At 36.2% G+C, this 15,446-nt stretch overlaps 1 protein-coding gene across 2 annotated transcripts in view; it reads left to right on the forward strand.

The window, feature by feature from the left end:
* cpt1ab (carnitine palmitoyltransferase 1Ab (liver)) overlaps window positions 1–15,169 on the forward strand; it is a 34,891-nt gene extending 19,722 nt beyond the window's left edge. For both annotated transcript variants that reach the window (XM_079809871.1, XM_079809872.1), the window contains exons 11-19: window positions 1,411–1,599; window positions 4,353–4,458; window positions 7,720–7,836; window positions 7,923–8,087; window positions 10,031–10,165; window positions 10,250–10,402; window positions 10,830–10,943; window positions 13,216–13,308; window positions 14,032–15,169. In XM_079809871.1, coding sequence (XP_079665997.1) covers window positions 1,411–1,599; window positions 4,353–4,458; window positions 7,720–7,836; window positions 7,923–8,087; window positions 10,031–10,165; window positions 10,250–10,402; window positions 10,830–10,943; window positions 13,216–13,308; window positions 14,032–14,121 — 1,162 coding nt within the window. In that variant the 3' untranslated portion in view covers window positions 14,122–15,169. The remainder of the gene's footprint in view (window positions 1–1,410; window positions 1,600–4,352; window positions 4,459–7,719; window positions 7,837–7,922; window positions 8,088–10,030; window positions 10,166–10,249; window positions 10,403–10,829; window positions 10,944–13,215; window positions 13,309–14,031) is intronic.
* Window positions 15,170–15,446: the final 277 nt, after the last annotated feature.

Genomic DNA, 15,446 nt, shown 5'->3' on the forward strand with positions numbered 1-15,446 from the left:
TGTTCGTTACTATACATCTCTGCGAATGAGGTGGCGCGAATGACGCGATTCGCACGAATGAGGTGGCACGAATGACGCGATTCGCACGAATGAGGTGGCGCGAATGACGCGATTTGCGCGAATTGAGCGTTTGACGTGTGATTCACGCTGAACTTTGGTGGATATTCGCGCCGTGTAGTGACAACAATGAGGAGAAAGTCTGGTTTATATGAATCATATATTCATATCTGGTTCAGACAAGTGTGCAAGTGATTATCACTGTGATAACATTAAATGACATGAAACACAACCCAGTCTCTTTTTGTTATATGCCAGTTTATGTATGATCAATAATACAAAAGTATAAGTAAAAGGTATAATAAGCTATACAACAATTCTGTCAAAACATTCAAAGTCAGTGCTAGTCTGCTACAACGGTAACGTAAAGTTAAATAGTTAAAAAAAGTAATGAAACTTCACTTTGCCCTCAGCCTAAACAATTTGCCATGGAACAAATTATAGATCCATGAGACCAAAGATCGGCCGTTACATCTACACAAGACGAATTATAGCTCGAGGCACCACAGAGGCATCAGAGCCAGCGGCAAATGTCTGAAGGACTAGCCGAGGAAAGGCTGCTCTCGCTGGGGTTAACAAGCGCGGAGCACCGCTGATTGCCTGGATCTCACAACTCCAAAAACGCCAGATAAAATGTTCAAATAGGCACTCTTTTTTATAAATAAACCACAGATTTGAGCTTTAAACACTTACATTATTGCCCCAAAAAGTCTTAAAACTACGTTTTGTCACACATTAACTGTAGATTTTAACAAAAAGACGTGTAAACACAGCCCATGTCAGCCATTTCTCAACGAGACAAATTTATTTTATGTAAAGCAGCCAATCACAGGTCATTTTATGTAAAGCAACCAATCACAGTTCATGTTTAGCGCCATGGAAATGTAACATCGATGTCCCCTAAATAAGTCCAGTGTGAAAAACTTGTGGATGTATTTTAAAGAACTTAACATACTTTTGAAAATCCAGCGGAAGAATAGGCTTCATAGAGACAGGAACTGAACAGAGCGATACTGACAGACTGGGAAGAGAGGAGCTGCAACAATGTCAAATATGTGAAAAATAATGGGTTTTTGACATTCAAACATTAAACCATATTCTAGTAGACCCCAAAAACAAAATCAAGACTTTGTAAAAGGTCACAATCTGCAATCTGTTTAATTGAGGTTTGTGGTTGCATCCCCCTGCAGTTGAGCAGGAAACATCCTGCGGCCGCTAAATCTACAAATCTCAGCTTTCATTCAGGAAACTGTATTTCCTCTCTTTCTGTTCCATGAAATGTGATCAAAGCACATTAAAGGACATGCAGTGAGCCAAGTGATTATATCTAGGCTTTTGTTCCCCATTATCCAGAGTTCCCTGGGCCAAAGCCCGCTCACAGTTCTTCATTCGCGGGAAGAACAAGCAGTCTCTGGATGCTGTGGAGAAGGCCGCTTTCTTTGTTACTCTGGACGACAGCGAACAGCGTTACAAGCTGGACAATCCGGTCGAGTCGCTGGACAGCTATGGCAAATCTCTGCTCCACGGAAAGTGCAATGACAGGTGACTAAGAGCTCTCGTGATTACAACTAGATTAGATTATAAGATCACCTATTGCAAAACATAGTATATTTATTTTAAGAAATGATTTCATTTTTAATTGAATGTACACTACTATTCAAAAAGTTTGGGGTCAGTAAGAATTTGTTTTATTTATTTTTTGGAAAGAAATTAATACTTTTTTATTCAGCAAGGACATTTAATTGATCAAAAGTGACAGTAAAGACAATTATAATGTTACAAAATATTTCTATTTCAAATAAATGCTGTTCTTTTGAATTTTCTATTCTTCAAAGAATCATGATTTCCACAAAAATATTAAAGGGATAGTTCACCCAAAAATGAAAATTCTGAAATTCTGCTGGACCTCATTGTGTAACGTTTGAGCAGGGATGAGGCTGAGTTGGAATCCAAATGCAGTAATAACATTTATTGAAGACAAAAACAGGGGAAAAAATCCAAAAACAAAAGTAAATCCACAATGACAGGAACACATATGCAGGAGAAACGACCGAAAAACAACAACTGAAGCACTGGGGTATATATACACACAGGGAAACGAAGTTAACAAGATTACAAGAGGGAGTGGCTAAATGGGAAACACCTGGGAGAACTAATCAACATGAAAAACTACAATGGACTACAAAACATGACACAAGACAGGAAATAATAAAAGTCCTCACAAGAAAACAGGCTGGGACTTTCATAGTATTTTTTTCCTCCATACTATGGAAGCTAACATTCAGAATATCTTCTTTTGTGTTCAGCAGGAGAAAAAAATTGTCATTTTTGGGTGAACTATCCCTTTAAGCAGCACAGCTGTTTTTAAGAAATAACATGTTTTAATCAGTAATAATAATAATAGCAGCAAATCATCAAATTAGAATGATTTCTGAAGGATCATGTGACACTGTAGACTTCTTTAAAGGAACACGTCGACTTTTTGGGACTTCATACTGCGAATATATATATATATATATATATATATATATATATATATATATATATATATATATATATATATATATATTTGGTTTGGAAAAGTATGGAATTTGATTTGAGTAATTTCCAGGTCTGGAAAAGTATGGAAAAAATAAATCAGAGTATGGAAAAATATTTATGTTTCCAGACTATTGTCCCTATTTAATTTTCTAAATATAAAATTAAGAATTTACTTATATATATAATAGATATATACACAATCGTTTTTTTCAATGAATGAAAAACTTGTAGCCTAGCTATGGCAGTAAAGGTCAGACCTGTGTGTTCCTTCCTTTTCACAGTTCAACAGTGGTTAACACAGCACTTCGTAGTTTGAGAAAGCAAGTTGGGTTTGAGGATAAAACAGAGTCGATGGTGGAGTTCTTAAAGGAATAGTACACCCAAAATGAAAATTTGTCATTTATTCACCCCCATGTCTTTCAAAACTATACGACTTTATTATATTAACATTTTTAATATTTTAAATCTGAGAGATTTCAGTCCCTTTATTAAAGGACTTGTTCACCCCAAAATGAAAATGTCCTAATCATTTACTCACCTCAATGCCATCCAAGATATCCATGACTTACTTTCTTCAGTGAAAGATAAATTAAGTTTTTGAACAACCAACTGAGTTGGTTGCCATTTTGGATGGCATTGGGGTGAGTAAATGATTAGGACATTTTCATTTTGAGGTGAACTAATCCTTTAAATATCTTCATGTGTCCAAGATTAACAAAAGTCTTATTAGTTTAGAATGACATGAGGGTAAGTAAATTATGATAGAAATTAAATTTTTGGGTAAATTAATAACCCTTTAAAAAAATTGTGACTGATTTAGCATTTTGATCTTTAAGGTCACAAAAAGCAATATTTTAATATAGGATTTCTAAATATTAGATAGCCTACATAGAGGTTTTGACTCAGAGTGTAACATACTTGTCGGTGCCGATAGCATTGTGGGTAAGTGCGTCGCCATGTAGTGCTTTGTGCTTCGGGAGACCAGAGTTCGAGTCCTGCCTCATGGACTTTTCCCAATCCCGCCCCCCTCTCTCTCCCACCTTACTTCCTGTCTAGCTACTTTCCTATCCTAATAAAAGGCAAAAACGCCAATACTAAATCTTTAGAATGTAACACTTGTTAGCAGTTGAATTTGAAAAAATTTTATCAGAACAAGTTAAATATGGTCGGAAAAATCTGTAGGAAGTCTGGAAATTAGAGTCTGGAAAAGTATGGAATTTTGAAATGAAAATTGTGTAGGAACCCTGAGTAATGTGTTGTGATGAAGGCGCTCTGGCTACCTAGTCACGTTGGTTTTGTTGACGGGAAGTAATAACGGGGCTTGCGATCAAATCACTCCGCAGAAGTAGAGCAGTGCTGCGCCTTCTGAGAATATGGTCCCCAGTATGTATACGTTTATAAGATGGCTGTGTCTCATATAAACTTGTTATTTGTACACAATGTAACCATACACATCACAACATGTAAATAGGAAAATGTTGGCGTTATTTTGTCACGTATTGAGCAGTAGGCTAGCTGGAGCCATTTACCTCCAGTCTTTGTGCTAAGCTAGGCTAGCGGTGTGTGTGTCAGACAGAGTTATGGCACACACGGAGATGAGAAGGGTATGTATGGACTTATCTAACTCTGGGGGATACGGTGAATAAGCTAAAGTCCCAAAAAGTTGGCGTGTTCCTTTAAAAAAAAAAACACACATTTGTGTTTTAGCTATTATTATTACACTTCATTGTGTGTGTGTGTTTTTTTTTCTCCAGGTGGTTCGATAAGTCTTTCAACCTTATTGTGTTCAAGAACGGCACTATGGGATTGAATGCAGAACACTCCTGGGCCGATGCACCCGTCGTTGGCCATTTGTGGGAGGTGAAGAAACCAATTTATTGAAATACTGAGATATATGAACTGTTTTGGCAAGAAAGATCTGTTTATCCTAAAATTCATGCTTGAGACTATCACATTTTTATATAGTCACCTTTATTTTTGTAGCGCTTTTTACAATACCGATTGTTTCAAAGCAGCTTCACAGTGTTAAACAGGAAAGTAATACAACAGAATTTGATTCGGCTGTACAGCCGCTCTGGAGAAAACGCTGATGTTATCCAGCTCATTTCAATTATCATACAGTGACAATGTGGGCAGATCATTAATTTAGTTGAATATTTAGTGTCCCCGACTGAGCAAGCCAAAAGCCAAAGGCGACAGGCGACGGTGGCAAGGAACCAAAACTCCATCAGGTGTGTTCAGCGACCAAGACCCACCACCGAAAGTTCCTGAACTTTGAAAAAGTATTACTTCGCGAGGAGGGACTTTCTAAACTTCATTTATACGCTGGTCCCTGCAGTCGAAACACATTGAGTACCACCCCAAAGTCCCTAGTTCCTTGGGGAAAGTTCCTGCGGTGGAAACGCGTGGCTTAAGTCACTCATTGCACGAATTTCATGTTTTTCCATGCAGAATTAGCTTCAGGACAGTTATATAAAATCTTGGTATTCTGCCGATAGAGGGCACCCTAAGCTTCTTATGTGAACTTAAATGGGCAGTTCGCCAAAAGAGAATATTATGTCATCATTTACTCACGTTTTGTCATTCTAAACCCTCTACGACCCTGTTCTGTCCTGTGCGCAACACCAAAGGAGAGACTTAGCAGAATGTCCTGGTTGCTCTTGTCCAGAGATGTATAGTAACGAAGTAGAACTACTTCACTACTGTACTTAAGTACTAAAAGGCAGTATCTGTACTTTACTAGAGTATTATTTTTTTCTCCTACTTCCACTTTTACTTCAGTACATATTTTCGATGAGTTTAATACTTTTACTCCGATATTTTTTTATGTGCTGCATCGTTACTCGTTACAATTATAAAAATGTTATGAATCATTCCATTCCAAACCCACATTACCGCGCATGAGAGAGAGAGCGCGCGCGAGAGAGAGAGAGACAGAGCGCGAGAGAGACAGAGCGCGCGAGAGAGAGAGAGCGCGCGAGCGTCTTGCGCTCAAATTGCTCTCTATTTGTTTACATAGTTAATGTGCACTGTGAAGTAGGCCTAACATATACAAACAATGAACAGCTGTATTTTTATTAACTAAGATTAACAAAGATTAATAAATACAGTAACAAATGTATTGATCATGGTTAGTTCATGTTAGTTATTAGTCTAATATATTAACTAATGTAATGTTAACAACATATTGTAAAGTGTTACAAAGAAATCATTTACTCAGAACATCTCTTGAAATGAGAATATAAGTGTGCTTACCCCATTTTTTTTTTTAGTAAGAGTGGTTATAGTAAGATTTAATCTTAATGAACTACAGTATTTTCAGGTTATTTATATGACAATATGTAGAAAAATTACCTACCAACATTGTGATTGTCCTTTAGCTTAATCATTTGAAATAATAAAAACTTTTGACTACTTTCTTTAATAACTACATAACACAATACTTGTACTTTTACTTTCAGTACTTGAGTAGTACATTGTAAAATAAACTACTTGCAATACTTAGGTACAAAAAATGTTGAATACTTTAGTACTTCTACTTAAGTGTGGTGCTTAAAGAGCACTTCAACTTCTACTCAAGTCACTTTTTTGATAAGGAACTTGTACTTTTACTCAAGTATGTGTCTCTAGTACTTTATACATCTCTGCTCTTGTCCATACAATAGAATTGAAGCTCCAAAGAGCACATTAAAGGGTCATGAAACCCCCTATTTCAGCAGCCGCCAGTTCTCACCACAGTTTTGAAAAGTGCTATAAAAGTGGGCGTGGTTAAGCTGCGGAGTGGAGACTGACTGACAACACAGTCTTATGAGCCACTTGATCGGATAATGGAGTTACACTCACAGTGTGGATGAATTGCGTTTGTTTCGAAGACTCAGGATCTACTGAAGAGAACTTATGCGACAGAAACAATCACTCATTTTTGATTCATTAATGCATCTCTCACTTACTGAATGGGATCTCACTTTTTGAAGCGCCTGTCAATCAACGTGCGCTGCTGTGTTAAGTGAGGCCTCTTCTCATAGGATAAGGACACGCAGACTCATGAATAATTATGAGACACCGATGAGTCATCGCCATACTATAGTACGAGAAAACGTCACATTCTGTGACATTGATACAAAGATGAATTTAAACCCGGAAGTTGAATATAGCACAAACATGGTTAAAATTAACTAGTTTTCTCCAACAATCAAAATGCTTACATTGCCTCCTATGATGCTCAACACTCATAACACTCATAATCTCAGAAAATTTGGCTTATGGTTTCATGACCCTTTAAAAGTGGTCCATATGACTCTTGTGCTATAAGTCATATGAAAGCTTTGTGTGTAGAAAACAAATTTAGGACATTTCACTAGTTTAGGAAGAAAACATTTTAAAACACCTGCACTAGTTCGGGGTTGATAAGTGTCTTCTGCTCGCCAAGGCTGCATTTATTTAATCAAAAACGCAGTAAAAACAGTAATATTGTGAAATATTATTACAATTTAAAATAACTTTTTTTCTATTTGAATATATTTTAAAATGTAATTTATTCCTGTGATGGTAAAGCTGAATTTTCAGCTGCTCAAGAAACATTTCTTACTGTAGTACCAATGTTGAAAACAGTTGTTTTTTGTGGAAAAATTCTGGATAGTACAAAAGTTCAAAAGAACAGCATTTATTTGAAATATAAATCTTTTGTAACATTATAAATGTCTTTTCTTTCACTTTTGATCAATTTAATGCACCCTTGCTGAATAGAAGTATTAATTTCTTTCCCCAAAAAATCTTACCCAAACTTTTGAAGAGTAATGCATGTAATGCAATGTTTACAAATGTTTTGTGAGTGTGTGTGTGGTTCAGGTAAACTCTACGTTATGGGGACAAAATTTCCTTGTGGGGACATTTTTGGTTCCCATGAGGAAAACAGCTTATAGATCATACATAATGATGTTTTTTGAAAATGTAAAAATGCAGAACGTTTTGTGTGATGGGTAGGTTTAGGGTTGGGGGATAGAATATACAGTTTGTACAGTATAAAAACCATTACATCAATGGAATGTCCCCATAAAACATGAAAACCCAACATGTATGTGTGTGTGTGTGTGTGTGTGTGTGTGTGTGTGTGTGTGGTAGCATGTCCTGTCATCGGATCCAGTGCGACTGGGCTATACTGAGGATGGACACTGTAAAGGAAACCCCCATCCCAACCTCCCTGGACCCCAGAGACTGCAGTGGGACATCCCAGAAGAGGTCAGTTAAAGTGTTTGAGCACTTTAGACATACTGTACTTTTATTTGATTCCTAGTTTAATATGGAAATGCCTCTTTCCTTCACAGTGCCAGACCGTGATCAACAGCTCTCTGAAAGTGGCACAAACTCTGGCGGACGACGTGGACATGCACATATTCCCCTTCAAAGAGTTTGGCAAAGGCCTGATCAAGAAATGCAAGACAAGCCCTGATGGCTTTATTCAGCTCGCCCTCCAGCTGGCACACTTCAGAGTACGAGAGATTCTCTGAGGGTGTGTGTTCACACTTGGCAGGTTTAGTCCGATTAAAACGAACTCTGGTGCGAATGCTTGGTTAGTGCGGTTCATTTAAATACGTGTGAACAAACACTGTCATCCGAACCCTGGTGCCCATTTTTTCAGTGGTCTCTGTGCACTTCAAAACGAACTCTGGTGCGCTTCGAATGAAATATGAACGCAAAACAACCAAAAAGTGGATGTGATGTACAGTATGGCAAGCCGTTTTTACTTTTAATCACTCCCAGGATATGAATTCTTAATATCAACCATTCAATTTTCACTAGTTAAAATGCTAATTCTTGATATCGGGAATTACATTTCCACTAGTAAAAATGTTAATTATTGAAATCAACAAAAACATCATCACTCTTATAAATATACGAATTCTTGATATCTGTAATTGAATTTTCTTAGTTAAACGTCACCATAGGCTGCCATTCAAATTCATTTGTTGATATCAAGAATGGATTTCTTTCTAAGCTTTGTATTTCTTATTTGTAGAAATATAATTTTTGATATCAATAATTAAGTTGTTACTAGTAAAAAATATAAATTCCTGATATCAAGTACTAGATTGACACTAGTTGAAATGTTAATTCTTGATATCTGTAAATGTATTTCAACATGTTACATAAAGTGTCTTTCTTACTAGTAACAATCACATAATATGAGAAATTAACAATGTCTCTAGTGACAATGGAATTATTGATATCAGAAATAGAACATTTGTATGGCAAGCCGTTTTTTTCTTGATATCAACAATTCAATTAAAATAAAATTTTAGTTAAAATGCTTATTTTTGATATCAGAATTATATTTCTACTAGTAACAATGAAAATGTTTGATATCAACATTGATGTCATCACTCGCTGAAATAAAATTTTTGATATCAAGAATTAAATTTCAACTAGTAAAAACTGTAATTCTTGATATCTGTGATTGTATTTTTACTAGTGAAATGTCACCATAGGCACAAATACAATTCTTACGAGTAAAAATCATAATTTTTTGATATCAATAATTACCTTGTTACTAGTAAAAATATAAAATTCCTGATATCAAGAATTCAATTTTCACTAGTTGAAATGTTAATTCTTGATTTATTATTTCTGATCATGCATTTCTGATATCAATAATCAGGAGATTAATTTCAGATATCTAAAATGGCTTTCTTGCTAGTAACAATAGCATTCATGATATAAACTATAGTGACAATCGAATTATTGATATACATTTTATTTAATATTTCTAGTAAGAATTTTTTATTTGTGAAATTTTAATTTCAACTAGTAAGAAATACATTTTTGATATCAACAATTGAATTAAACTAACTAGTAAAAATGAATTTATAGATATCAAGAATTGAAATATCAATAAATTAAGAAAATTATTAGTATTTTTGTGAGTGAAGACGCTATTGTTGATATCAAGAATTAACATTTTTACTAGTGCAAATGTAATTCCTGATTTCAAAAATTGCCATTGTTACTAGTAGAAATCTAATTACTGATATCAAGAATTAGCATTTTAACTAGTGAAAATTGAATTGCTGATAGAAAAAGAATTAATATCCTGAGAATGAATAAAAGACAAAATGGCTTGCCATACTCTTCACGAGTTCTCAGCTGTTAAAAATACCACCAAACGTAGGCTCAGAGCAAATTTAGCCCAGCAAACAGCGTTGTTTTGGATGTTCGGTAATTTCTCTTCCACAATATACGTCATGAAAGTTGTTTTTGTTTTGTATCTTTAGGTACGGTGTTAAAAAGGACTAAATGTATCGTTTTTTGTTTTTGGTCCAGACCAGTAGAACCAAGAGAACTGAACTACAAGTGTGAACACGCCCCAAGATTCTTCAGATCTTTGTGGATTCCTCATCAGATTTCTGTATAATACGTTCAATTTTTCCTCCTGCAGGATAAAGGCAAGTTCTGCCTGACGTACGAAGCATCCATGACGCGTCTGTTCCGAGAGGGCCGCACTGAGACCGTGCGCTCCTGCACCACTCATACCTGTGATTTTGTCCGTGCCATGCTGAGTGAAAAAGCAACGGTGGGATTGATTTAAATGGCTAGCTAGATTCAGCGCGAGTGTGTTTATCTCTTCTAATTTCAACATGTTTCAAAATTTTCTCAGAGAGAAGAGAAGTTGAAGCTGCTGAAAGTGGCAGCAGAAAAGCACCAGGATTTATACAGACTGGCCATGACAGGAGGAGGCATCGACCGCCATCTTTTCTGCCTCTACTTAGTGTCCAAGTACCTCGGTGAAGATTCAGCTTTCCTCAAAGAGGTTTGAGACCTGTCACAAAATAACATGCTAACCATTTCATAGGGGTGCAACAGTACACGTATTCGTACCGGGCATTTTTGACAACAATTGGTTAATTTAATGTTTATATCGATATACTTTCCTGTTGCAAGCACATCTCAAATAAAAATAACAAAGTTACACAGAGTGAGTTGCCGGATAAGTGCACCATCCAAGTTGTCTTAAACATATGCCATGCTTTATATTAACCCTTAAAATATATGAATGTTTGGCCAATCATTATTACATATTCGGGTCTTTAGTGACCTGGATCTATATCTAACACAGACATTTTTGGGTACCATTACACCCCTACTATTTCATTGATTTTGTTACCTAAAAACGTTTCAGTCTTGATGTAAGACCCATTTGGAAGCTGTATTGTTTTGACGGGTTGGGTTTGTTCCAGGTGTTGTCCGAGCCCTGGAGGTTGTCCACCAGTCAGACTCCTCTCCAACAGGTCGATCTGTTTGATTTAAAGAGGCATCCGGAATATGTCACCAGCGGAGGTGGATTTGGACCTGTGAGTTCAACATCTTGTTTCTAACGCTGTGTCCTACCTAGAAATGATGCAACTGTCCGTATAATTACTGCTCAAAACTTAGGGATTGGTATATTTTGGTATGATGTTTTATTTATATATATATATATATATACATATATATATATATATATATATATATATATATATATATATATATATATATATATATATTAGTGCTGTCAAACGATTAAAATATTTAATCGCGATTAATCGCATTAATGTCATAGTTAACTCACAATTAATCACAATTAATCGCACATTTTTATTTATTCTAAATGTCCCTTGATTTCTTTTTGTCCCATTATTTTTTCTTATTTTAATGCTCTTATCAACATAGAAAAGTGGATCGGCTTGCTTTGTTCAAATGTTTGTTTTATTGAAAACAACATTGGCATACTTTAGTGTTCGATTTCACACCAACATTCTCACTTGGAGCAAATAATCTCACACAATGTAACACTGCCCATCAATAAAAGGGTGAAACAAATACTTTGTTGCACAAACAGCCCCTTCAACAGCCCTTTCTAAGGGATCAAAACAGGGTGATACAAAATAAAATTACAAAGTGCAAATTACAAGGTAAACTAGGACTCCGCCTATAGTGCAGTTAAACCAGGGGTCGCCAACTAGCGGACTCCGGTCCGAATCCGGACCGCGAAGCCTTTTGACGTAATGAAACAGTTAACGTTGCAATGCTCAGTTACTACGTTCAGACCCAGACGCGCGGTCAAGCATGCAGTGAAGAAGAGACTGATGGTGCGTTCACACCGGACGCGAATGACGCGACATGCACGCCGCTTAATCCGCGCCGCAGAATGTCTATTTGCGTCTTTGCATTGACTTAAATCACTCGCGCAAAACGCTTCATTCGCGTCTGGTGTCAGAGCAGAAAGCAGCGCTCAAGACAAGCACTTTTAGTTGAAGACCCCTGAGTTAAACCATGGCTTAATACGTTTCTCATTTCGGCGTCTCACGCTTGCCATCCACGTCTAATCTTTTAATGGCCCAAACGAGTGCGGGCAGCCGCAGCGTGCCTGATGTTTTGTTTCCGGTCTAGCTACATCCGGAGTGGTGTTGTAGTTTTTCTAACGTTACTAGTTGTTGCAACAGCATGTGAAAAAACTACAAAGTTTGTTAGACCAAAAAGAACGTTAATCTCGCGATAAAAAAATTGACGCCGTTAAAATAGGTTTGCGTTAACGTCGTTAATAACGCGTTTAACTGACAGCACTAATATATATATATATATATATATATATATATATATATATATATATATATATATATATATATATTAGCCTGACAAGCCAGACCCACATCAAGAACTCACCATTGGCAGGGCTCAATCCGAAGGGCGGGATAAATGGTTGTCTTTCAAATTCCCTCTGCACGCAATAGGATAGCGCTACAGCCAACCAGAGCAACGTGAGAAGGTGAAGCGGAGCTAGTTGATAGATTAAACTTTCGCCGTATCCGGTCGGCAAAACTCCGAACACATCTTCCTTTCTTAAGAATGACTTCAGTGCCGTTCTTTGTTCTTTTCTCAAAGAAAAGCTTAACTCCAAGTCTTCCTGAGTCGCGGCCAAAGCATATTCGAAAGACCGCTATTCGTCAGCTTCTTTGTTTACAAGTAGAACGCGGAACCAACGCAACTCTGCCGTCATTATGTTAAGCCCGCCCACCGACTCTATACACGATGTGATTGGCCTGACCAGAGTTTGGTTTTTTCAGCTCGCAAGCAAACGGAGAGTTGCTAGACGACCCTGGCTGCAAATTAGATTTGCTGCCGCTTGGGTGCGTCTAGATTTCTAGGCTATATATATATATATAAAACTTGAGTAAATGATTTATTTAGTTATTACAATTTAAAATATATATTTTCCATTTTAATAAATGTAATTTAATCCTGTAATGGCAAAGCTGAATTTTCAGCATCATTACAACAGGCTTTAGTCACATGATACTTCAGAAATCATTATAATATGATGCTTTGATGCATTTATTTTTTTGTGAAAATTAGATTTTTTACTAACCTTTTACTGTAACTTTCGATCAATTTTATGCAAAAAAACTAAAAAAAACGTACTGACTCCAACCTTTAGAACGGTAATATATATTAGGCATCATTTTAGGTTTTTAACTTTTTTACGGAACTTAATAACATGTTTTCAGGGTTTATAAAAAAATGTGTTTATTATTACATAATTGAATTTATTTTCGTTTACCAGTGACCAATATGTGTTTTGTTTAGGTTGCTGATGATGGTTATGGTGTGTCATATATTATTCTTGGAGAAGACCTCATCAACTTCCACATATCCAGCAAACACTCCAGCCCAGAGACTGTGAGTTCACTTTATTCTATATCAAATATAATAATATATACAATATATATAATAATATCTTATATACACGATCAGGCATAACATTATGAAGTGAGTAACACTGATTATCTCTTCATCACGGCACCTCTTACTGGGTGGGATATATTAGGAGATGTTAACAAGTGAACATTTTGTCCTCAAAGTTGATGTGTTAGAAACACAAGAGCCAAATTGTGATGGCTAGACGACTGGATCAGAGCATCTCCAAAACTGCAGCTCTTGTGGGGTGTTCCCGGTCTGCAGTGGTCAGTGTCTATCAAAAGTGCTCCAAGGAAGGAACAGTGGTGAACCGGCGACAGGGTCATGGGCGGCCAAGGCTCATTGATGCACATGGGGAGCGAAGGCTGGCCCGTGTGGTCTGATCAAACAGACGAGCTCCTGTCGCTCAAATTGCTCAATAAATTAATGCTGGTTCTGTTAGAAAGGTGTCAGAATACACAGTGCATCGCAGTTTGTTGAGTATGGAGCTAAATAGCCGCAGACCAGTCAGGGTGACCATGCTGATGGGTCAGGGGGGACCAACACAATATTAGGAAGGTGGTCATAATGTTATGCCTGATCTGTGTGTGTATATATATATATATATACACACACACACATATTGTATAAACACAAACTTTTATGTTAGATGCAATTAATTGCGATAATATAATAATCTCTTTCCCTTTCCCTTGTTATTTTTAGGATTCTCACCGCTTTGGAACTAACATTAAACAGGCGATGCTTGATATCCTGGAGCTTTTCCAGTTTGACAACAAAGCTAAAAACAAGTGATCAATCTCTTCCAGTTTTCCCATCTCTAAAAAAAGGGAAATCATTTAAAAATATTTGAAACAGAGGGCTGATTCTCCTTAGGCATGTACAGAGTAATCGTTGGTTTTAATTTAAATTATAATTCAAAGAATGGTAATTTAAATGAGATGGAGTATGTTATCGGGGATTAAATTGTTTGTGAGTGTAAAAAGAGAAGAAATACTTTATGGTTGGGGAATTTTATCACAGATTTTGTTTGTTCTGGGATGTATTCATACACAGTTGCCTTAATCTCTGGAATGGATGTGAATGTGCTAGAAGATCCAGCAGAGAGCCGTTGCCTTTCTGTGCTGCTGTACATTCAGACTTTCACCTTTTCTGCTTTTGTGTTCAAACATTGAAGTAGCTCTTTTTTTTTCAGATGAATTTCTCAGGTTTGCAACTAATTTATTCACTTTGTTGTGAGTTGAATTGTTTCTGAAGGAACACTGTGGGATACAGGGAAGAAACACAGGGAAGACAGGCCAAATATTTCCAAAATACAGGGCAACGATGCATATTTTTATTTTCACTTGTGTTTTTGTATTTGCACATGGTCAAAGATAGCTTATTTATATGACTCACAACACTCAAACCGCACTCCAAATAATGTAAGGGTTTAGTATGTTCACACTACAGCTTTTTGTCAACAAAGCCAAAACGAGAAGAAACAGGGATATCATTCACAGGGATAAGGGATAAAAGTTTAATTTCTGTATATGTTGTTTCTCAATGACAGAAAAGTGTGCTATTTATTTATCTATAAGTTCCTCATTAAAATTTTGTTGAAAGTGTGCTTATGGATGTATTGAAAATATATATATTCTTGACTGTAAAAATATATGATTGCAAAAAAATGAAGGGGAAAATGTCACTAGATGTGTTGTGCAACGTATCACATATATTTGTATCACATTTTACAATAGACCTCATGTTTGCAGCAAAGGTGTGATATAGGAACTGTTTGGCATTGTTACTGTAATTCAAAACATTTCAGCACAACAATAAAAGTTGACTTTTAAGACGGTGAGATTTGAATGTCTGCTTTATGTAAAGTGGATACTGAAAGTATATTTTATTTAAATATATTTTAACATATATTTTCCCCCCTGAAATTCCGTTTTTCACATTGTGTTGTGGCTTCATGGAGTGTGAAACAAATTCATATGAATATTTATTCTAGTAATATTAACTGCTCGACTAAGCCATCTTTGATGCCAACACTAGATGGCGATATAAACTAGTGATGACAGCCTTAATCGGGACAATAATAAGGTTTTGTTTTTAAAATAAAAATACACTTGTCA

Source organism: Gobio gobio (genome assembly GCF_949357685.1).
Source record: "Gobio gobio genome assembly, chromosome: 25".
NCBI classification, from domain to species: Eukaryota; Metazoa; Chordata; class Actinopteri; order Cypriniformes; family Gobionidae; genus Gobio; species Gobio gobio.